The sequence below is a fragment of the Oncorhynchus kisutch genome, linkage group LG23, assembly GCF_002021735.2.
Source record: "Oncorhynchus kisutch isolate 150728-3 linkage group LG23, Okis_V2, whole genome shotgun sequence".
Lineage (NCBI taxonomy): Eukaryota > Metazoa > Chordata > Actinopteri > Salmoniformes > Salmonidae > Oncorhynchus > Oncorhynchus kisutch.
Genome location: NC_034196.2, coordinates 24325647 through 24350130, shown reverse-complemented (window position 1 = coordinate 24350130; position 24484 = coordinate 24325647). Strand labels below are relative to the sequence as shown.

General features: G+C 41.0%; 1 protein-coding gene, 1 long non-coding RNA gene and 1 pseudogene across 2 annotated transcripts; all 3 read left to right on the top strand.

Annotated features, from left to right (window-relative positions):
- Nucleotides 1–82: 82 nt before the first annotated feature.
- On the top strand, nt 83–2190 carry LOC116356555 (uncharacterized). The gene is made up of 5 exons (XR_004204953.1): nt 83–517; nt 720–773; nt 1526–1543; nt 1809–1862; nt 2140–2190. It is a non-coding gene; the product is annotated as an uncharacterized LOC116356555 (long non-coding RNA).
- A 171-nt stretch (nt 2191–2361) lies between these two features.
- On the top strand, nt 2362–7843 carry LOC116356607 (collagen alpha-1(II) chain-like). Its single transcript, XM_031803038.1, has 5 exons — nt 2362–2521; nt 4201–4310; nt 4690–4770; nt 5034–5216; nt 5509–7843. Exons 1-5 carry the CDS (start codon nt 2485–2487, stop codon nt 5659–5661), a joined length of 564 nt encoding a protein of 187 aa, XP_031658898.1. The 5' UTR covers nt 2362–2484; the 3' UTR covers nt 5662–7843.
- Nucleotides 7844–13771: 5928 nt separating this feature from the next.
- Nucleotides 13772–23518, top strand: LOC116356526 (endoplasmic reticulum mannosyl-oligosaccharide 1,2-alpha-mannosidase-like; annotated as a pseudogene).
- The last annotated feature ends 966 nt before the right edge of the window (nt 23519–24484 follow it).

Genomic DNA, 24484 nt, shown 5'->3' with positions numbered 1-24484 from the left:
CCTACTGACAGGTTTGGCAACAATCTAGAAATATGACGTTTCCTAAAATACTCTGCTGTAAATAGTAGATGGGCTGTGACAGAAGTAAGTTTTACAAGGTAATCAGGGTCCTGTTGGGGTGCCAGGACAGACAGACTGGCTAACTTTATGTTTTACAGAGTAGTCTGGGTCCTGTTGGGGTGCCAGGACAGACAGACTGGCTAACTTTATGTTTTACAGAGTAGTCTGGGTCCTGTTGGGGTGCCAGGACAGACAGACTGACTAACTTTATGTTTTACAGGGTAGTCTGGGTCCTGTTGGGGTGCCAGGACAGACAGACTGGCTAACTTTATGTTTTACAGAGTAGTCTGGGTCCTGTTGGGGTGCCAGGACAGACAGACTGACTAACTTTATGTTTTACAGGGTAGTCTGGGTCCTGTTGGGGTGCCAGGACAGACAGACTGACTAACTTTATGTTTTACAGGGTAGTCTGGGTCCTGTTGGGGTGCCAGGACAGGTGGGCCCAAAGGGAGATCAGGTAAAACACACTGTTCCTCTCAAAACATCTATAGCAAGAACTCTCTATGATAACACCATATCCACTAGTAACAATTGCCAAAAGCCATGATGAGGCTCATTCAATCTAAACTGATCAATCAGAGTTTTGATTCCTTTTACTTTCTGAAAAGATTGATTGATAACTTTTCATTGACGTTTCATTATCTATTATTTCCCACCAGGGGAATATTGGACCGTCTGGGCCAAGAGGAACACCTGGGATGCCAGGACTACCCGTAAGTCCCCCTTCTGGATAATCTCAGAAATATTTTCTCAGGTCCTTTTAAATCTTCCCACATTTGATATTTCAGTCATTTAGCAGACACACTTATCCAGAGTGACTTACAGGAGCAAATAGGGTTAAGTGCCTTGCTCAAGGGCACATCAACAGATTTTTCACCTAGTTGGCTCGGGGATTCGAACCGGTGACATTTTGATTACTGGCACAACACTCACTGCCGCCCAAATGGCCCTCTATTCCTTATGTACTGCAGTATAGAATAGGGTGCCATTTGGGGCACAGCCGACGGGAAATCGTAGTTCTTGCGAGGACAAACGAGCACAAAGTTCATCTTTCAGCCACGTAGCTTAACAACCCCCCTGTCTATTAACCATCAAGATGAAGACTATGCATGCTTCATCGAGGCGTTATTATGACGATTAGGATAATGTCTTGAATTCCATTTTAATTGCAGACTGTCTTAATAAGCAAGACTCTGTTAACTCAAGTCCATTTCCTTATTATCACCAGACTGTCCTGCCATTATGCCATTCTCTCCGGGTTTAGCTGTAGATGATTACTCTTTTCAACTTGTGGCCATTGAAGACGCCATTGCCTCGCCTCTAAAAGCAGTGAAGCTGTGGCTAATGTGATCGTAATGTAGTGAATAAGAGGGCATTGAAAGATTGAAACAGCTGTTAGTGCAGAGCAGTGTGCTTCAGAACTGATATTCAAACTCATCTCCTTTTATTCTCTCTTTATCTGTAGGGTTTGTTTGGCGAGAAGGTATGATATAACATCTTATTTTCTCGTCTTTTCAAATCATACACACATTATCTTCTTTCAAAACCAAACCCCATGTAGAGTTGTGTCTCACAGTGTCTAGATTAAAAGAAAACATTCACAACCACATCAAGTCATCACACTGGAAGATACAAAGGAAAGTAATAGGAAGTCTGCATTTCCTTATCAAATTACATTTGAATATGCCATTGCAAGTATGGAATGGTATAAGTCTACTCTCATCGCATTATGGGCTGTATTTCCATAGGGTTTGAAAGGCTTTGAGGGATTTCCTGGGCAACCTGGGACAAGGGGCCTGCCGGTAAGTGACACTGATTTCATACGCATTGGTCCATTGACCACAGAGACTCAATACCATTGCATCCATTACACAGCACTTAAGGTTGCAAAATTCCGGTTACTTTTCCAAAATTCCCAGGTTTTCCAGAAATCCTGCTTGGAAGATTCCCCGATTTCCTGCACATTACCACCTGATTGTAGCATTATTCCAACCAGAATTTCTGGAAAACCTGGGAACTTTGGGAAAGTTACTGGAATTTTCTAACCCTAGTCCCACTCTTTTGTTGCGTTTGTTTCAGGGGGCACCTGGACTCCCAGGACTTCCAGGACCCTCAGTAAACATGACCCTTACTCAACTCAAGGCAAGTCATTTATGATCAGCAAGTAGGTCTGTGTATCAAACTGTATTCCCTACCTAGTCCACTACTTTTGGGATGCAGATGTAATAGGCCATTAGATGAACTGGTGGAAGGAATAACTCCATAATGATCATATCATTCTCATCACCATTATAGGACCTTCAGTACCTGTCAGATAAGCCCAACTATCCCCTGATCCAGACCCTGCTGGACTCTCTGCACCAGGACCTGAGGCTGCTGGTAGACCCCCCTGATGGCAGCAAGGAGCACCCTTCCACCACCTGCATGGAGCTGTGGCTCTGCCACCCCGACTACGCCAGCGGTCAGAAACCCTCTGTCTATACCTGTACTGTATATCTATAACCCAAAGCTAATTTAAAGGCACATAAGAATGGCCACAGCATCCTAATCTCAGGACTCTCACGTTTTCAATGCAAATTAGAATCAATAAGTGCATCGAAGACGTCGTCCCCACAGTGACCAAATGTACATATCCCAACCAGAAGCCATGGATTACAGGCAACGTTCGCACCAAGTTAAAGGCTCCAATCACCCAGGTCGTAGACTGTACTCTCTGCTACCGCACAGCAAGCTGTACCGGAGTGTCAAGTCTAGGTCTAAAAGGCTCCTTAACAGCGTCTACCCCAAAGCCATAAGACCGCTGAACAATTAATTAAATGGCCACCCGGGCTATTTGCATTGACCCCCCCCCCCCCCTTTGTTTTTACCCTGCTGCTACTCAAATCAAAATCAAATCTAATTTATTTATATAGCCCTTCGTACATCAGCCCTATCCGAGGACACCCCCGGATAGGGCCAAACAGCACAACCCAAGGGGGGGGGCCAACCCAGACAGGAAGATCACATCAGTGACTCAACCCACTCAAGTGACGCACCCCTCCTAGGGATGATATGAAAGAGCCCCAGTAAGCCAGTGACTCAGCCCCTGTAATAGGGTTAGAGGGTTAGGGTTAGGGTTAGAGAACCCCGGGGAAAGAGGGGAACCGGCCAGGCAGAGACAGCAAGGGTGGTTTGTTGCTCCAGAGCCTTTCCGTTCACCTTCCCACTTCTGGGCCAGACTACACTCAATCATATGACACACTGAAAAGATGAGTCTTCAGTAAAGACTTAAAGGTTGAGACCGAGTTTGCGTCTCTTACATGGGTAGGCAGACCATTCCATAAAAATGGAGCTCTATAGGAGAAATCCCTGCCTCCAGCTGTTTGCTTAGAAATTCTAGGGACAATTAGGAGGCCTGCGTCTTGTGACCGTAGCGTACGTGTAGGTATGTACGGCAGGACCAAATCAGAGAGATAGGTAGGAGCAAGCCCATGTAATGCTTTGTAGGTTAGCAGTAAAACCTTGAAATCAGCCCTTGCCTTGCTACTCACTGTTTATTATCAATGCATAGTAACTTTACTCCGACTTACATGTGCAAATTACCTTGACTAACCTGTACCCCCTGTATATACAGTGTAGCCTATTTATTGTTATTTTATTGTGTTACTTTTAATTTTTAATTTAGTTTATTTAATAAAAAATGTCTTAAGTAAGCCAGCATTTCACAGTAAGGTCTATCTATACCTGTTGTATTCGGTGCATGTGACAAATACAATTTGATTTGATTTAGAACTGCTGGGCCTTTCAACGTATAAGTAATCACTAGAGAATGTGTCCCTAAAGAATGTGTCCCTAGAGAAGTACCCGCTAGAGAATGTGTCCCTAGAGAATGTGTCCCTAAAGAATGTGTCCCTAGAGAAGTACCCGCTAGAGAATGTGTCCCTAGAGAATGTGTCCCTAAAGAATGTGTCCCTAGAGAAGTACCCGCAAGAGAATGTGTCCCTAGAGAATATGTCCCTAGAGAATATGTCCCTAGAGAAGTGCACGCTAGAGAATGTGTCCCTATTCACTAATTTGAAAACTAGTGAATATACAGGAGCTTTTCAGGTCAGGATGAGGGTACACTAACTCTGAGGTTATGGTTGCTGTGTGTCTGTACAGGGATGTATTATATTGACCCCAACCAGGGCAGCCCCAATGATGCTCTCCTAGTCTACTGCAACTTCTCTGGCACACCCGCACAGACCTGCCTTCACCCCCGAGACGCCCAGGTAGACAACAACATCATCAGTACCCCACACACCTCACCTCTCACCCTCACACCTCTCTATTTATCCCTCAGTGGGGATGCTCCTGCAATACCAAATACGGCAGGTGGCTACAGAATAATGAGATACTGTCTGGACTAGCGGAGAACAAATCTATTTATGACAGGAATCCAATAGATTGTTTTGCCTTTGAGCTAAATGCTAATATCAAGGACTGTGAACAGACACATTTTTAAGTGATTTGCCTCCAGATATCAGTGTCAACGTTTTAGAACTCAAGACATCAAGCATTGTGTGTCTGACAATTGAAACCTAATGTCCACAATCATATTCATACTTAATACCCATACTCATACATAATCAGAATTGTTTATACCTGTAGATGACCATGAAGGCCTGGCTAAAGGATTCAGAGACAAACAGCTCATTCCAATGGCTCAGCAAGCAGGAACAAGGATTTCAGGTTTACTGTTATCTCTTTCATGATATCATTCTCTATCACTCTCTCATTCTCCTCTTTGATGCACGCTCTTCCTCAGCCTGTCATACTCTCTCTCCTCTGTCAACTATTCTCTGAACATGCCAATTCATAGTTACTTCAATTCAATAAAAAATGCATCAATTGGCTGTTTTCAATTTGTACTGGTGTCTCTCAGACTATCATAGCAGAGCTATACAGCATAATTGTTCACAAACAACCACTCCGTCTCCCCTGGCCACTGGCAGTTCTATTACCCAGGGGCCAATGTGGTTCAGATGCGTTTCCTGAGGTTGCAGAGTTGGAAAGCCGTGCAAAGGATCATCTACTCATGCCACCCGGGACACAGGCTGGGTCACACAGACAGAGAGGTCAAGTTCCTGGCAGACACAAGGAGGCAGAGTTTCTTGGGAGCACTTAAAGACTGCATGGTACATTGATTTTGATGCAATAGACAAACAGTTATTTAAATATTTCACCCATTGTTAAAGTAACTGTATCATTAAAGAGATACAATATCTGCAAATCAAGCATGAAAGACATCTGTTTGCAGGATTTCTGATGCTTATCCCAGGCCAACTGTGTTACTGATTCAACTGTGTTACTGATTCAACTGTGTTACTGATTCAATTGTGTTACTGATTCAACTTTGTTACTGATTCAAATGTGTTACTGATTCAACTATTTCTGATTCACTGTGTTTCTGTGTTTATGCTGGAACAGCCTGGAGAAGAGGTGGATTCGCTGGAGCCGCGGGAGTCTGTGTTTGAATTTGAGGACCTCAACCTGCTTCCTGTGAGAGATGTGGCTGTCTTCGGGGGTGGAAACTTCACACATGAATTTGGCTTCACCGTCGGGCCCATCTGTTTCAGCTAGAGAGGGAGAGAGGGGGCCCTTATTGCTCCTTTTCCACTTGCTTGGACTCACAGAGCCAGGATAAGAGCCTGTGTTCAGGACCCCAATACATCTAGAGAACAAGAGGACAAAGGGAATCGCTCCACCATTTTGGGAGGGCATCACTCCTCTTTCCATGTGATATATTTGTTGGAGAACATCGATCAATTCTCTTGTCAACTGGCTCCACATAAATTACTCTTTGAGAGGGCATCAACTTCCACAGGCTCAAATTCTTTCGGACCATTGTATTTTTGTTTACAGAGACATTTGTTGCGTAATGAATAATTTATATAATGTTGTTTTGATTTCTATATGTAATGGTTATTTAGACTTTTTTTCCAAAACATTTTAGAACAGCAGTTTATGATGCTGTAAAGCGTTCCATTACAGCCAACAACTTATTCTGTATACAGATATTTAATCACTCTTTTGTTGCTGATCATTTTTCTGCACAGCAGGACATGCACACGTATAGTGTATTCCATGTTTAAAAAGGCTTCTAAAGTTTGTAATTTCCATTTGAAAATGTCAGACTTTATTTGCCGTAACAAAACAAATGTATCAACCCCTAAAAAAAATGTCCATTAATTACAATCCACATAATAATTCACATTTCCTGTTGATGCAGGATTCTTTTCCTGCTGGTAGCAAACTGGCTCAAATTAGATCCTACATCTGTATGAACAGTCCTATGCCAGAATGGTCTGTTTTTTATCTGATGCAGTGGATTCAAGCGGTCAACAATGTGTTCTATTTGGACACGACTAATGTTGTCTTATGGGTCATCACTGACCTTTCAAAAGGTGCTTACTGAGAAACCACTGCTTGTACTTGAGGAGGCCAAAAAACCTGCTGTTGAGTTGTTGATCTTGTTTCTTTAGATTCTTTAGATCTCTTGTAATGAACCTATTCCCTCCCTTTTGGCAGTGATTGGGGCAAGAAACCTTATTTCATTCATGCTTGACATGTTCTGTTACTGGCCTATTTCTTATTTGTAAAAAAAGATGTACCGCATACTGTCAGTGCTTGTTTCAGCTCATTCTTATGGTACGGTCTCAGGTACAGTCTTGATATTCAACACAGACACTGATGTGCACACTACGTGATGTGTATTATTAAAAACATAACTCTTTTGATGTGTTTTAAATCTGTTTTAGGTGTTCTAATAAAGGGGCATTATGTTGGGCTGCTGGCTCTCCTGCTTTAGCACTGAGCAATCGCTTTCCGAGTCCTCTCTTTGTTCAACAAACTAAGTGCTGAGGCTCAAAGAAAGGCATCATACACTGTAGCTGCTCAGCAAAGCTAGGATTGCTGAAGAGGTGGTTTCATTGGCCTGTGTTCACAAAACATTTTAGTGTAGGAGTGCTGATCAAGGATCAGTTTAGCCTATTAGATCATAATTATATGGATTTAGGGGCCTGATCCTCGATCAGCCCTCCTACTCTGAGACTGTGAATATGGGCCATTGAGAGCAGTGCATTTAATATTTTCAGTCACAGAACAATTCAGTGCTGTAGTGGTCTGTCTCTATGTGTAACGGCCAGCCAACGAACAGGGAATTCAGGAAGGTCTCAGGGAGCGTTCAGTCTTAGCATGCAGTAGCTTGCATAAAGGAATATGTACTATGTTACATCTTATAAGTACTCAACCCCAAATCAGTAGCCACCTTCCATTACAAACTCCAGAAAGAACTTTCCAAGCATTGCTGATATAAATGTTTGGTAAAAGGGTAGACACAGTGTCCTTTGTAGTAGAAGGCTTATTCTCTAAATGTTGTCTCCGAACACACTTGGATCTCTGATAGGTAGGGGGGATAGGTAGGTGTAATTATTTCACGGTAAGGTTGTCTTCGGTGCATGTGACAGATAACATTTGATTTCTCAGGAACAATGTTCAGGGTTTATTAGAAAGTCAATGTATTATTCATTTATCAAACATTTTTGGTATCCTAAACATATCCAATTAGTAGCCTAACATCAACATTCAACATGATTGCCTTAGCTGGCTGAGACTGATCATTGGTGCTTTTTTAGTTTTTGTTTTGTAAAAAATCTCATCATTTGATTTTATGTTATTATTGTCAGGAAATTATATACTGGACATGTTTATACCTGTGTATAATTCAGCATCTCATTCAGAGAAATGTATTAGCTAAATAAAAAAAATCACATAACAGTATTCTGTACTTTCATATTGTATCAGCTATAGCCCAAAAGACCATGGGTTTATTCAAAAGAAACGGTTTCTTGATGTAAAAAGGTTAATGATGATTAATCTCCATAGGTAGACCGGTTGCCTCCCACAATGGAAACAATGTTTCAGTTGCTCTAGGTCTAGGACTTCCAAGACTAGCTTGTGCTTTGTTCAATCTCAGAAAGTATGGGCATAGATTGACGCATATATGACGCGGCCTCGAGTCATGTGACCCACACTGAACTGTCACTGGTGAGTTGTGTTTACGAGGATGCAACTGCTGCTAAACTACCATTTTCAGCAGTTGAGGTTTGTAAAATCTACTACACTGGGCACCCGAATGTAGCTAAACGTTGGTCTTTTTCAAAACCGTCCACTGTTTGGAAGCAAACGAAAAGTAAAAAAGAGAATGTTAGCTAACAAGCTTGCCATGTTACTTGGGAAAATTAAAGTTATTCTCTCTTCACTTGCGAGAAATGTGGATCAATTCTCAAAAGTAGCGTTACAAGTCAACAATTGGATAGCTAGCAAGGAGCAAATATATTCGGTTGTAGGTAGGGTTGCCAACTTTCTCACTACCAAATAAGGGACAAAAGGTCTAGTGCCAGTGCACGGTGCCACCGGGGTAAGGTGTTGTGTATTCTTATTCAATTGGAAAGGCAAAACATTTGTATATTCCATTTAGCCTATAGCTTTACTAAAACTATATCATTATGTAAACTTATGTGAATATACCTCCAAAATAAATTATCAAAGAAATCACAATTTGGATCTTTTACAGCAAAGAACTTTTCAAATGCAAAAGAGGAAAAGGGGCATGAGTCACTCACAAAGTCTACATATTTTTTGATGCTCTTGACTGATTCAAGCAGTCCTTTCCTTTCTCCTCTTGCATAGCCAGAGTCACAGTTCCCAGATATTTGAAGTTCATTTTTGATCAGCTCTGTGCTACATCGGTTTCTTGAGTCTGACCATTTAATGGTCATGAGACAGAAAATCCTCTCTACAAAGGCATTTGTGCCTGGCACACTGAGGACAAATGAGACAATCCTGAACATGTTGATCAAGTTGGCTTTTCCTAGGTTTTGGAAAACTGCCTACTTCTCATGGGTGGATTTTGTGGTATCCTGTCAGGCTTTCTGTATTTCCTCCTGGCTAGCACAACACTCTTCATAGAGTTGGTTCATACTGACTGTCTCTGTCATTTTGAGGGCAACCACCTGCTCTATGTCAGTGAAGGAGAGATCCTCATAGAGGCCGATCAGTTTCACCAATACATGTTCTGGTGAAAAATCAAACCACTTGTCAATGTATGTAATGACAGTGTCATAGAACTTCAAAGTCCTGTTGCTGCTTGGACCTTTGTGCTGACAATTGTTTGTCCATCAGCTGCTTGGTCTGGTATCAGAAAAAAACTTTCCTGTTTCAGCTGAAGCATCTTACATTTTGGTCTTCCTCGTAAACATCTGTGTTGCAGAGCGTTGTTTCCTCCAGCTTTTTTACGGGTTGGTCAAAAACACACCCACTTTGTGGAAAAAGCACAGATGAATCTCAGCAGCTTCCGTTTTTTTCTTCAAACTCAAGAATACTATTCAGTGCCACGGGACAGGTCTACCTAAGGGACCTGAAGTATGATGTAAGAGCTGGCCAGCTTTGCTGGAGACGATCGTCAGCTGGATGAAGAGAGAGCCATCGTGTGCAAACATGTCACAGAATTTCACGCCACTCAATGTCAACAAAGGCAAGAAAATGCACGCAGTTCCTCTCTTCGGGAAGTGGCTGCAGATCTGTAAAACAATTGTCTCAATATCGACTGACAGCTGATCGCAGGTGTGCTTGCAGGCAATATGAGCTATGTGAGCTGGGCAATTAGCTTTCAGAATGCGATTGTTGGCACTGCTCAATAACTGGTAAACGGAGAGGTGTCTTCCAATTATGTCAGTTTCCACAGTAGCGTCACGAAGAATGCACTGATATTGCTAGCACCTTTAGCTAGAGTGGCCTTGTGCATTTCTGTGGATGCATGCTGAGTTAGGTCATTCTCCCCTTCTTGGCCAGTTGAGAATTCCTGACGCATAAAGTACAGAAAGCTTTCTGTGAGTCACCACTGACGGGCTTCACCCACATCTTTTTTTGCTTCACATTGTTTGTTGTAGCTGCACAGTCTTTTTTGCATGTTTATCCATATTTCCTTGATATGCCAAACCGACCGAACAATAACAGAAATTACTTTGCAGGAATTGGCGTGTTTACACTAAACTGTGATTGGATGAATATACAGGACAAGGGAGGTCCAATGTGACAAACCAATTTAGCCCAATATTTTTATATATTTTTATTTTACTTTTATTTAATTAGGCAAGTCAGTTAAGAACAAATTCTTATTTTCAATGACGGTCTAGGAACAGTGGGTTAACTGCCTGTTCAGGGGCAGGACGACAGATTTGTACATGTTTTTAGAAATGTTAGCAAATTTATTGAAAATGAAATACAGAAATATCTCATTTACATAAGTATACACACCCCTAAGACAATACTTTGTCTTTGTAGAGGCACCTTTGTCAGTGATTACAGCTGTTAGTCTTTCTGTGTACTATACAGTAAGTCTCTAAGAGCTTTCCACACCTGTATTGTGCAACATTTGCCCATTTATTATTTTCAAAATTCTTCAAGCTTTGTCAAATTGGTTGTGATCATTGCTAGACAACCATTGTCAGGTCTTGCCATAGATTGTTAACTTCTTGGCGCACCCATCCCGTTAGCGGGATCATTTTCGTCAACATCCGCTGAATTGCAGAGCGACAAATTCATATTAAATTACTAAAAATATTACATTTTCATGAAATCACAAGTGCAATATAGCAAAACACATCTTAGCTTGTTGTTAATCCACCTGGCATGTCAGATTTTTAAAAAGCAAAAGCTATCCAAGCGTTTATGTTAGGATCTCTCTCAGCAGACAAAACATTACAAACAGCTAGCAGAAAAGTAGATTGGTCACGGAAGTCAGAAAAGCAATAAAATGAATCGCTTACCTTTGATGATCTTTGGATGTTTGCACTCACAAGACTCCCAGTTACATAATAAATCTTCCTTTTGTTTGATAAAATTATTTTTATATCCAAAAACCTCCATTTGGTTGGCGTATTTTGTTCAGAAATCCACAGGCTCGTGTAGGTCATGACGGGCAGAGGAAAATTCCAAATAGTATCTGTAAAGTTCGTAGAAACATGTCAAACTTTTTTTATAATCAATCCTCAGGTTGTTTTTACAATAAATAATCGATAATATTTCAACCTGACCGTAGCTTTTTCAATAGAGAGAAAATGTCTGCTCCAAGCTGTTGCGCATGCAAAACTCTGCTGGCACCCAGCCATCCACTGACGCGATGTGATCGTTCTCGCAATTTTTTTTAAATAAAAGCATGAAACTATGTCTAAAGACTGTTCACACCATGTGGAAGCCGTAGGAAAAGGAATCTGGTTGATATCCCTTTAAATGGAGGGAAGGCATGCAATGAAACAGAGAGGTTTCAGGAAAAACAGCACTTCCTGGTGGATTTTCCTCAGGTGTTCGCCAATTCTGTTATACTCACAGACAATGTTTTGACAGTTTTGGAAACTTTAGAGTGTTTTCTATCCTAATCCGACAATTATATGCATATTCTAGATTCTGGGCCTGATAAATAGGCAGTTTCACTTGGGTACATTTTTCATCCAAACATCAAAATACTGCCCCCTACACTCAACAGGTTAAGTAAATTTGAGGTATAAACTGTAAGACATTCACTGTCTTCATGGTAAGGAACTCCATTGTAGATTTGGACTTGTGTTTTAGGTTATTTTCCTGCTTTAAAGTGAGTACATCTACCAGGTTTTCCTCTAGGATTTTGCCTGTGCTTAGCTCCATTCAATTTTTTTTATCCTGAAAGACTCCCCATTACGTAACGAGCATACCCATAACATGATGCAAAGCAGCACTATGCTTGAACATATGTAGAGTGGTACTCAGTAATGTGTTGTATTGGATTTTCCCCAAACAAAACACTTTGTATTCAAGACAAAAAGTTAATTGCTTTGCCACATTTTGTTTATGTTACTTAAGTACCTCGTTGCAAACAGGATGCATGTTTTGGAATATTTTTATTCTGTACAAGCTTCCTTCTTTTCACTCTGTCAATTAGGTTAGTATTGTGGAGTAATTATAATGTACATCCTCAGTTTTCTCCTATCGCAGCCATGAAACACCTGTACCTTTGTATTGTCTGGGTTTATTGAAAGACCGTCCAAAGTTTTCCATTTGGAAAACCTCTAGTCTTTGGTTGAATCTGTGTTTGAAAGATACTGCTCGAGTGAGGACCTTACAGATAATTGTATGTTTGGGCATAGCCGCCGGAAAATGTTTTGGGGTGGGGATGCCACTATTTTTATTTTGCCCACGGCTATATCGGTCTGCTAATACAGCACTACTAAAGGCCCATTGCTTAATGGCCATGCTACAGGCGGCTATATCGGTCTGTTAATACAGGACTAGTAAAGGCCCAGTGCACTACTTTTGTGAATTAAAAAATATTTACAAATAATGCAAATATTGCCCATGCTACAGATGGATATATTGGTCCGCCAATTTATGCTTGATCTGAAAATGTGGTTTTTCATGGGGTGCTGCAGCACCCCTACTTTCCACATTCATGTGTGTGGGGTACAGAGATGAGGTAGTCATTCAAAAATCATGTTAAACACTATTATTGCACACATAGGGAGTCCATCCATTATTAAAGAAAAAATTGAGCGGTATATCTTAGCTTGCATTTTGACTCAGAAAAGGTTGGTGACCACTGTCCCACAGCCACACACCTGTCAAAACGCTCACAACAGTACTGTGAATGGGGGCCATATGTATCAAGCGACTCAAAGTAAGAGTGACCCCCTGTCTGTTGAATCTTATTCAGGGTGATCTAAAAGGCTAAACTGATCCTAAATCAGAACTTATACTCAGAGAGGCTTGAGACATACGGCCCCAGGCAATATGCAAAAGCATAGTGTCATAAATGTGAGGAGAAGTTTTCATTTGTATAGGGCAGACTAGGCTACATCTTCTTGGGTATTGTTTTATTTGGATAGATTCCAGTGACAAAGCCTCTCTTGAGACAATGATGCATTGTTTTTCATCATGGTTCACTGATAATTGCTCACATAGGCATTTGTGGCTCAGCACAGATGTTAATTATGGTAGGTGGCCAGTCTGAGTGTAGCTTGTTGTGCCTCTAGCTATTTTTGTTGTCTCCCAAGAGAGACCATCCCTCAATCCTCACTGCTTGCTCTCACCCTGGTTAGATCAGTTTGTGAGCTAGTGGAAAATCAACCATCTAGAGATGTTGGAGTTGTACCAGGCTAGTAACACAATAGCTATCACAGAGTCTGTCAAAAGCTTTTGTCCCTCTTTAATGGTGATCTGGTATGGGGAAATTATCCGGGGTCCTACTGTCATTTGAATTGAGAGATTGCTTTTGAGTGCTTCTTTTCCTCTTCTCTATAGAAGTGGAAGCAGCTGTCTCGGCTGCAGCGCAGTCTCATCCTCTTCCTGCTAGCTCTGCTGCTGATATGTGGATTGCTCTCCTACCTCAGGTTCTCAGAGCAATGAAGAGGTAGTTCTCCTTTCCCACACTCCACTGGGAGAGAAGGGGGATGAATTAGCCACTTGGAAGCTAGGGATGATTAGATCGCCATGATGGCATGAGGGCCAGATTGGGAGGACACCGGAGTTAACACCCCTACTCTTACGATAAATGCCATGGGATCTTTAGTGACCACAGAGAGTACAAAGCGCAGGGTCATGTGCTTTGTATTGCTATGTATTGATTTCTGTGTCGTCGTGTGTTTATGTGCGCTTAGGCATGTTGGACAGGGCTGTAAGGGATAACTGGGATGGAGACAGGGAAAGAGGCCTGAAACCTGTCCCCACAGGGGTCAACCGTCGGCCCAGCTGGAGGTCCAGCTGTTGGCCTGGCGGGTGTGGCTGTCGGCCCAGAGCTGGGTCCAGCAGTGGTTCCAGGACTCATACCAGAAGCCCAAAGGCCAAAAGTCCCTTCTCTACCCAAATCCGTAGCCAAGGTCAGGACCAGTCTGGCTATTGTAGTAAATGATCAGTTTCGATTGGTTTTATGTTTAATTAAACCTACCAAACATTCACGTGATTCTGGGTCCAAGAACAGACAGTGAAGCAACTGTTTTGGCTGTCCTTCAGCGCCTTTGTCAGAACATACTGTAATCTATTGTAATTAACTGTGTTTACCTACATAGAAGAGACCATTCCCAAACAAGAGAGGACCTCCAAGCCTGCAGAAGAAGGGGAATGTATCCGATTCATTGGTAAAACTAGCTGAAAAAGAACCAGTGGAGAAAGCTGAAGAGGAAGAGCAAGGAGAGAAGCCGCTTGTCAGGTAAAACCCTATTTGGTATTTTATTAGGATCCCCATTAGCTGTTGCGAAAGCAGCAGCTACTCTTCCTGTGGTCCACACAAAACATGAAACATGACTTAATACAGAACATAAATAGACAAAAACAGCTCAAGGACAGAATTACATCAATTTAAAAAAGGCACATGTAGCCCATCAATACATACAAACAAACAATCTAGGTCAAATAAGGGAGAGGCGTTGCTTTATCTGTTTTTTTAAACCAGGTTTTCTGTTCATTTGAGCAATATGAGATGGAACCAAGCTCCATGCAATAATGTCTCTATTTAATAGGGGAAGTTTTAGTGACTTCCTTAGCTGTGGTTGCTGATGTATATATGGTTGAATCATCAGCATACATGGACACACATGCTTTGTTTAATGCCAGTGTCAGGTCATTGGTAAAAAAAAAGAAAAGAGTAGAGGACCTAGAGAGCTGCCCTTCAGTACACCACACTTTACATGTTTCACATTAGAGTATATATACTCCAATTATATATACTCACAAGTATATATACTCCAATTTAGGCGCTCCTCCTTCTCTCCAATCCTTACATCAATTATGGTTCGACAGGAAGAGGGTAATAGTGTATAAAACCGTAATTTCTCCCTTAAGGGGATCTGACCTGACCTCAACCACTCATTTGACTAATCCACAGATCCCCTATAGCAAGCTTGCGACTTCCTCCCGTCCACGCAACACATTCCAAAGCCATCTGGCTCCTACAGATAACCATTAACCTCTGAAACCAGTCTCTATCACTCCTTAGATACGATATTTCTGAGTATAACAATGTTCCAAGTTTAACCCATAATCTAAAAGTCCACCGTTTTGAACATTTTAACTCCACACTGTTCAACATTACATTCACTTGGAAATGACTTAGAATTGGACAAACAATAACAATAATAATAAAACATGAACAAACAAAAAAACCTGATTAACATTCACCGTTAGGCTTATGGCCTCTGTTCTATATGTACACTCTTATTACCATCTCTCATCACACAACAGAATGCCATTCCAGCTGAAGCTGTTGGCTTTCTCCCTTCCAGCTGGAGCTGCTTTTACTTTCTCCACTTTCTCCTTCTGGTTCCTAAGAGAGTGATAGCATAAGACTTGGAAAGCAACAAAAAGACACGCAAAACAAAACAGTGTTAACAATGTGGTAAGCTATGCATAATTATATGTGCATGAAAATCAGTCTGAGACCATGACAATTCCCAATCTCTCTTCACCTGCCTCCAGGATACTTTTCTGATGGATTCCCCAAAAATGAAAGCCCTAAAAAGCCTCCTCATGCTTTCGCCCAGTCTTCCCCTTTCCTGCCCCAGGTTCCAAGAGGTGTTCCCAAGCCAAGTAATTTTCACTTTGTACCCTATCTCCCCCATTGTCACCTGATAGGTATGTCACCTGATTGGCAAGTGCGTATCCATAATCAATGCTACATCCTCTTGAGATTACTCAGAACTTGAGGTCAACCGATTAAACGGCATGGCCGATTAATTAGGGACAATTTCAAGTTTTCATAACAATCGGTAATCTGCCTTTTTTGATGCCGATTATGGCCGATTACATTGCAATCCACGAGGAGACTGCGTGGCAGGTTGACAAGCTGTTACGCGAGTGCAGCATCAAAAGAACCTTGTGGTTGCAAGGAGCCAAGGTAAGTTGCTAGCATTAAAGTATCTTATTAAAAAAACAATTAAAACAACAATCTTCACATAATCACTAGTTAACTACACATGGTTGATTATATTACTAGGTTAACTAGCTTGTCCTGCGTTGCATATAATCAATCCGGTGCCTGTTAATTTATCATCGAATCACAGCCTACTTCAACTTCGCCAAACGGGTGATGATTTAAGTGCATTTATGAAAAAAGCACAATCTTTTCACATAAACATCAATGCCTTTCTTAAGACACGATCTGACGTCACCTTCCATGATAACCTCAAAAAAGCACAGATCAGAACAACAGTTTAATTCATTTCTGTTTCAGGAAATCCAGACAAGCATGGACTATTTGACAAATTATTACATTAACCTTTTCTTAATAACATTATCTCTATGACACATGTCAAAGAGCATAACAACATACTGTTACTGCTAAAACCATTTTCAAAATTTGTTCATACTCCCTTATTTTACTGTCGACCTCTCGGAAGAGTTACCAGATCAGGAAGTTAGCACCATAACCCCTCGCAGAATCCCACACTCCAGTATCCCAATCCGGTGAAATTTGTATCAAAACAAAAACCCAAATGGAAAATCAACAATTCACATATCACAATCCATTTGGAGTAACTGTCATCCCTATTTAATATTTGTCCTTCTACATGCAGACTGAACAAAGTACATTTGTATATTTAACCAAAGACCAAAGATCCCAGGGAATTGGTCATTTCCCTTCGAACACATGATTCACATCGTGATTCAAAAACAACATGTCAAATAAAAAATAAACAAATTCAAATAACCAATGAACTTAGAATTATTGATAATTATTCCCCATAAGGAAATAATAATATCTCACAAAGTAATGGAAAAATAGAACAGAAACTGGTGTTTCTCATTCATTTTATAATTAAACCCCAATCTGTTTCTATCATTTCTAGTGAGATTGATCAGACCTCACCAGAAAGTCAGGATACAGGGCATTCGACACCATTAAATATTTCCTCTCCCTTTTCTTTCCCTGTCCTTCAGAAACCATTTCAAAACCTTCCAAACATTTCCATCTTTCTGCAGACCCAATTTAAAACTGATTTGAAAAGACCCCATCCAAAATACATCCCACTGTATCAACACCACTAATGCATATTCGTAACTGTTAAATTGTGCGTGCGTGCTGGTGAACCGTAAATCAAAAACACACATGAACAGGCCTTACTTATCTGGAACTCCGTATATGGCCTAATCCAGATACATTTATATTTAAATCTGCCAAATATCACTTACTGCTCTCCCCAATACCACAGTCTCTGGGGACATTTCAACGAGAGATAATGAAACCTCCCCTTCTGGAAAAGAAGGTTTACATTTCGTTGGCATTCAATATGCTATATTGTAATCAGCAATCCAAAAGTATTAATTATAAATCAAACATGATAATTGTAAATCTAAAAAGCATTCTAAGTTAATTTTAGATTTAGTAACCCCTTTGCTAATTGTTACCCCTCCACCTTTTCGTACATTCTAGAAATATATTTCGGAATAAAACCACATAAAATGTCTCGTGATCAAAAAAAACCCAAGGCTTTCTGAGTTTACAAGGAGTTTAGAATCCATCCCCCTGGCATTTTGCCTAGATTCTTCAACCCAAAATACGTATTCCTGTGCAAATTTAGCCAATTTCTCATCATAAGGAATCCGCAATATTTGATCCCTGGCCTCCACTAAAAAGTTAGGTAAGATGTGATCTCATATGTCTTCCTTCACATAGAAACTGTAATCTCTATGAACCACTATTGATCAAACCGAAAAATGCACCCACTTGCATAGCGGCATTTCCTCCGAATGCAGAAGGTTCCATTCCTACTTACACACATTCTTCCAAAGTCCGATAGCTCCCTGTTTTAGATGTGGGACTCCCTACGCGTTTGATGTTTTTTCGCTACATTTCTTTCTTACCTTGGCCTTTGAAACTATAGTTAGTGACTTCCCTGTGGTCCTATTAACCCCTCACACGTCTGCGAAGTGAGTGGATTTATATTCCACTCTCAAAACATATTGCTCTATTTCATCCACAACCCCTACAATTGTCGTTTTGATCACAGGTTTCGAACCTGCCATCAAAGCCAAAGTACAAATTCTATCAATGTGCTCATGTACCCAGTCTTTTTGCAGCTAAGTATCTCTATTAATTCCACATGTTCGAGCCGAATTGGTAGAAAGCTCATGTGCTTCTTTCAGTGACTCCATGGCTTTATTAAAACTTCTTTGGGATAGGGTGCAGCATTTTCACTTTTCACTTTTGTGCCCAGAGTGCCTCCTACTCAGTCCCAGATGCTAATATATGCTTATTATTAGTAGTATTGGATAGAAAACACTCGGAAGTTTCTAAAACAGTTTGAACGATGTCTGTGAGTATAACAGAACTCATATGGTAGGCAAAAACCTGAGAAAATCTGGAAATCTGAGGTTTTGTAGTTTTTGAACTTGGCCCTATCGAATACACCGTGGGATATGGGTCAAGATGCACTTCCTAAGGCTTCCACTAGATGTCAACCTTCTTTAGAAATGTGAGGTGGGACCGGATGAGAGCTCTTTGAGTCAGTAGTCTGGCAGAGTGTCACAGCCTCATCACGCGCGGTCACGAGAGAGTTAGCTCTCGTTCCATGGCTTTTCTACAGACAATGAAATTCTCCGGGTTGGAACATTATTGAACTTTTATGATAAAAACATCCTAAAGATTGATTCTATACTTAGTTTGACAAGTTTCTTCGACCCTGTAATATAACTTTTTGAACGTTTCGTCCGACTGGACCAGATCACTCTTTTGGATTTGTTTACCAAACGCCCTAACAAAATAACCTATTGGACATAAATGGACATAAATGATGGACATTATCAAACAAAACAAGCATTTATTGTGGAACTGCGATTCCTGGGAGTGTATTCTGATGAAGATCATCAAAGGTAAGTGAATATTTATAATGCTATTTATGAATAATGTTGACTACCCAACATAGTGGATATTTCTCTGGCTGGTTTGGGCTCTGAGCGCCGTTCTCAGATTATGCTTTTTCCGTAAAGTTTTTTAGAAATCTGACACAGCGGTTGCATTTAGGAGAAGTGTATCTAAAGTTCCATGCATAACACTAGAATTTTCATCAACATTTATAATGAGTATTTCTGTGAATTCAGTGCAATACATGTTGAGTGCCCTTCTCTGTAAGCAGTCTGTTGTTAATTTGTTGACAGCGAAATAGCATTGTATTTGGTCAAACACAATGTTTCCAACAGGTTGCTAAGAGCTGGCAGTTTTCTGTTAGAACCAGTAAAAGCTTGCTTTACCACTCTCTTGGGTAGCGGAATGACTTTTGCTTCCCTCCAGGCTTGAGGACAAAGACTTTCCTCAAGGCTCAGATTAAAGATACGACAGATAGGAGTGTCTATAGAGCCAGCTACCATCCTCAGGAGCTTTCAATTTAACTTGTCAATGGTGGTTTGTCATTATTGATTGATAACAATAATTTGTCCACCTCTCCTACACTAACTTTACAAAATTCAAACTTGCAATGCTTTTCTTTCATGATTAGATTTTTTATGCTTGAGTACGATGGCTCACTGTTGGCATTTTCTGCCTAAATTTGCCCCCTTTGCCCATTAAGTAATCATTAACATCAAACGGTTTTGTGATGATTGAGCCACTTGATTCGATGAAAGGAGTTGAATTTGTCTTTCTGCCCATAATTTCATTTAAAGTACTCCAAAGTGCTTTTTCCATCATTCTTTATTTAATTGATCTTGGCTTCATATTACAGTTTCTTGTTGTTGTTGTTGAGGTTAGTCACATCATTTCTCAATTTGCAGTGAATCAGCCAGTCTGATGTGCAGCCAGACTTATAAGCCACTTCTTTTGCCCCATCTCTTTCAACCATACAGTTTTTACTATATTGAGATCACTGCATCCAATGGGTACGGATACAGTTTTAGAACAAAGTTCTACAGTAATAGTAAACATGTGATTGATACATGTGGATGATCTTGTTCCTGTGGCGTTTGTGAACACCCTGCTAGGTTGATTAGTAACCTAAACCAGATTACAGGCACTGGTTACAGTGAAAAGCTTCCTCTTGAGTGGACAGCTTGATGAAAAACCAGTCGATATTCAGGTCCCCAAGAAAGCAGACCTCTCTGTTTACTTCACATATTGTCATGATTAACCACATTTGATATTGAATTAATCTCTTGACCAATCAGGGCCATTCTGCTGTAATACTGTTCTTACTATTTGTTTACAGTTTCATATCCTTTATAATTTGTGTGTTGCTTGTTTCATGCAGGTAGTTTGCGAGGTGCCATGATCGAGGCGGACCAGGCTACAGAACGCCCACCCTCTGCACATGAGAAGGATGCAGCTGTGCCCGCTGTACTAATCAACCCTGAGGACGCTGCCCCACTGGCACGAGGTAAGTCTCTGCCACACGCACCATCTCATACCCTCAACCATACTGTACATCCTTACCCACTCCATAGCTTGAACAGTTGTGTTTTTGGCTTCACAAATATGCACTACCTTTCAAAAGTTTGGGGTCACTTAGAAATGTCCTTGTTTTTGAAAGAAAAGCACATTTTTCGTCCATTAAAATAACATCAAATTGATCAGAGATACAGTGTAGACATTGTTAATGTTGTAAATTACTATTGTAGCTGGAAAAGCCTGATTTTCTATGGAATATCTATATATTCCATAGAAAAGGTCTGTTTCTCTCTCTCATATGCAACGTTTGAGGAGGCGAGGAAAGTGGGTGGAGACTGAGTTGTTGATCTCTAAGAATATGGACGTGAACCTGTTTGAGAGCACCATCCGGATTGTGGGAGTCATGCTGAGCACCTACCACCTGACTGGGGATGAGATGTTCCTGGAGAAGGCTGTGAGTGACATGGGAAGGAAGGCTAGGACAGATTGTCACAGGGCTACTAGACAAGAGTAAGGTCTTTACCTCTGACTATACCTCCGTCTCTTGCTTCACACTTTAATTCCCCTGTTCACTGTTTCTCACGACTGACACTATTATCAAAGCAGGATAAATGCTCTTCTCTTCCCTTTAAGAATGAATAAGTCAGACAAGTACCTAATTCCATTAGCTAATTTAGTAATGACTGTTGTAGAAAGATATTGGGTTGAGGTTGATCCCTGCCTTCAAAACCCCCTCCAAGATCCCCTTCTCTGATGTGAACATTGGGAAGTGCACGGCCCACACACCTCGCTGAATGTCCGACAGCACCCTGGCCAAGGTCACCAGTGTCCAGTTGGAGTTCAGAGAGCTCAGGCGTCTTACCGACGACCCTCAGTACCAGGTGAGGCCAGAGAGAGGTGCTCTGTGCCTCCTGTGGGTCATGTTGTGTTTTCTGGGTGCAGGCTACGTCTGTCAACAATTCAAGTCAACTATGAAGACATATTGTGTTTTTTGACAGACAATGATCTCCATTATCTGTCAACGGATGACCCCCATTGAAAAACCAACGTTGGTTCAATCTGTAATTTCTGGACACAAAATATCTGTCTGACCGCATAGATTGAAGTTAGAGGAGTTTAACTCATTATTGCATAGGTTTGAACTTGAGAAGAAGTTTTCCTTTGCAAAATGTTTTTCTACTGTGTGCTCTAATAATAAAGTCTTTATCAACCTGCCTATGCCTCCCTAGGAGGTGGTGAATGAGGTGATGAGGCTGATCCATAAGCTGCCAGGGAAACATGACAGCCTGGTGACAATGTTCATCAACACCAACAGCGGCGTGTTCAGCCACAAAGCAGAGTTCACCCTGGGGGCCTGGGCAGACAGCTACTACGAGTACCTGCTCAAACAGTGGATACAGAGAGGGAAGACTGAACCAGAGTTGGCACCTTTCTATTCTGTTTGCAAATTCCTGGATATCCTGGTTGGAGGATTCCAGATTTCTTGCTTATTCCCTTGATTTCTTAAACCTGGGAGTTAAAGAAATGTTGCATTCTACTGTATATTTGGTTCAATCAGATCACATGATCACATTCGAGTTGAGGAGACTTGTCTTGCAGCATTACAGATATACTAATAGAGATGTATGGGTGTGTTATGCTCAGTCTGTTGGAGGACTACCTAGAGACAGTGGAGGGGTAAAGAAGCACCTCCCGAGAACCACGGGCCCCAGCAAGCTGACCTTCATAGGGGAGCTCAACCACAACCGCTTCAACACTAAAATGGTGAGTGAGAGACTATATCAGGGGTGACAAACGCTTCAACAAAGAGTTCTTCAACAGTGGTGGGAAAAGTACCAAATTGTCGTACTTGAGTAAAAGTAGAGATACCTTAAAAAAAGTTAAAGTCTCCCAGTAAAATACTACTTGAGTAAAAGCATTTGTTTTTATATATACTTAAGTATCAAAAGTAAATCTAATGAAATCATAAAGTATTTTAAAAAGTATAAATCATTTAAAATTCCTTATATTAAGCAAACCAGACAGCACCATTTAATTTTTTATGTACCGATAACCAGGGGCACACCTCAACACCATTTACAAACTAAGTGTGTTTAGTGAGTCTCATAGATCAAAGGCATAACCAGGGATGTTCCCTTGATAAGTGTGAATTGGACCATTTTATTTTACCAGGTAAGTTGACTGAAAACACATGGTCATTTACAGCAACGACACGGGGAATAATTACAGGGGATGAATGAGCCAATTGTAAGCTGGGGATGATTAGGAGACCATGATGGTATGAGGGCCAGATTGGGAATTTAGCCAGGACACTGAGGTTAACACCCCTACTCTTACAATAAGTGCCATGGGAACTTTAGTGACCACAGAGAGTCAGGACACCCGTTTAACATCCCACCCGAAAGTCGCCTGTAGCACTGAGATGCCCCAATCACTGCCCTGGGGTATAATTATTTTTATACCAGAGGAAAGGGTGGCCCCTACTGGCCCTCCAACACCCCTTCCAGCAGCATCTGGTCTCTCATCCAGGGACCAGCCCTACTTAGCTTCATAAGCAAGCCAGCAGTGGGATACAGGGTGGTATGCTGCTGGTTCTGGTTGTCTGTCCTCTTGATAAGCATTTGTATTTATTAAGGAACCTCATTAGCTGCTTCCAAGGCAGAAGCTACTCTTCCTGGGGGTCCAGCAACATTAAGACAATTCAATTCAACTTAAAATATTACTTGACATTACATTTCATAACACTTTTCACAAGACTGTCAATGTGTATTGTTGATTTTTAAATGGCACCCTATTGCTTAAAAGTAATGCACTAAATAGACAATAGGGTGCAATTTCAGAGACCCTATGTGTGTTTGCATGTCTTTTCTCACGCAGCCTGCAGACAGACACAACTTCCTGAGACCACAAACAGTGGAGAGTCTGTTCTACCTGTACAGATTCACTCAGGAAACTAAATACAGAGTCTGGGACTGGGACATTCTAGAGAGCTTCAACAGATACACCAGGGTGAGTCCAGTGTCTTACGCCAGATAGCGCAACAGTTCTCTCTGGACCAATCTGTCTGATAACTTGCAAACTTTTATTGGATAGATCAAAAGTAATTTGGCAACAATATGCTGCATAACATTAGAAAATGTTACAAAGTGACTTCGTCTAACAAACCTTAATCTTAACAAAACTATAAACCTGTAGGCAATTTTTACGTTTTCTTAACTACCAAATTCTACATCAAGATAAGGAGTTTTGTGGTTGAGGAAGCAGTATTTATTACGTATGAAATAATAGCTAGCTTGGTTGTTTGCTGAGCTAGTCTCACTGGCTGAATTAAGAAGCCAAATGAGCTAAATTATGAGAACAGTCCCATAATTTTGTGCAGTTCAACTTTATTAGCATGCTGGCTAACTAGCTACCGTAAGGGCCATTTAAACAAGCTAGCACATTTATGTCAGTAAGCTGTGTTCTGCTAAATACAACAAGTTTGATCAGCTGACAGACTTGTGCATGGTTTCAGATAGCCATTGAATCTGCCAGCTGGTTCATAGCGTGTCAATGCGAGAATGCAGTTATTTCTAAATCCCAGATCATACTTTTATGCGGATGCAGAGGAATCTTTATTGTTAAAGATTAGCGCTACGATTTGCACGATAGATGGCTCATTGCAATGCAGTCTCGTTAGAATGACGCCATCTTTCGGAAGACAATAGGGTGAGTCTACTTGAAATTCTCAATAAACATAATCATCTGAGCTGTGATACCAATGCCGCCTTCTCAAGGGATCCTGCATGACTCACTGTGGGGTTGTTCCATGTCATTTCAGCAAGCCATGACACCCACCATTTCAGATTGTTCTGAAATCATTTATGTAGTTAAGAAAAGATAAGATTAGCATTCCTGCAACTGTATTATTTTTAAATCTAATTTGATCTCTGAGAAATTGAGCGAATTGATTGCACCCAAATTGACCATTTTAATTTATAGGATTCTTATAACATTCTATAA

Excerpts from the sequence above, each read along its gene's own strand:
- LOC116356607 (XM_031803038.1), top strand. The coding sequence starts at position 2,485 with ATGGAGCTGTGGCTCTGCCACCCCGACTACGCCAGCG. Across the intron at positions 4,311-4,689 it reads TTCACCCCCGAGACGCCCAG|ATGACCATGAAGGCCTGGCT; the intron begins GTAGACAACAAC and ends TTATACCTGTAG. Across the intron at positions 4,771-5,033 it reads AGCAGGAACAAGGATTTCAG|TTCTATTACCCAGGGGCCAA; the intron begins GTTTACTGTTAT and ends GGCCACTGGCAG.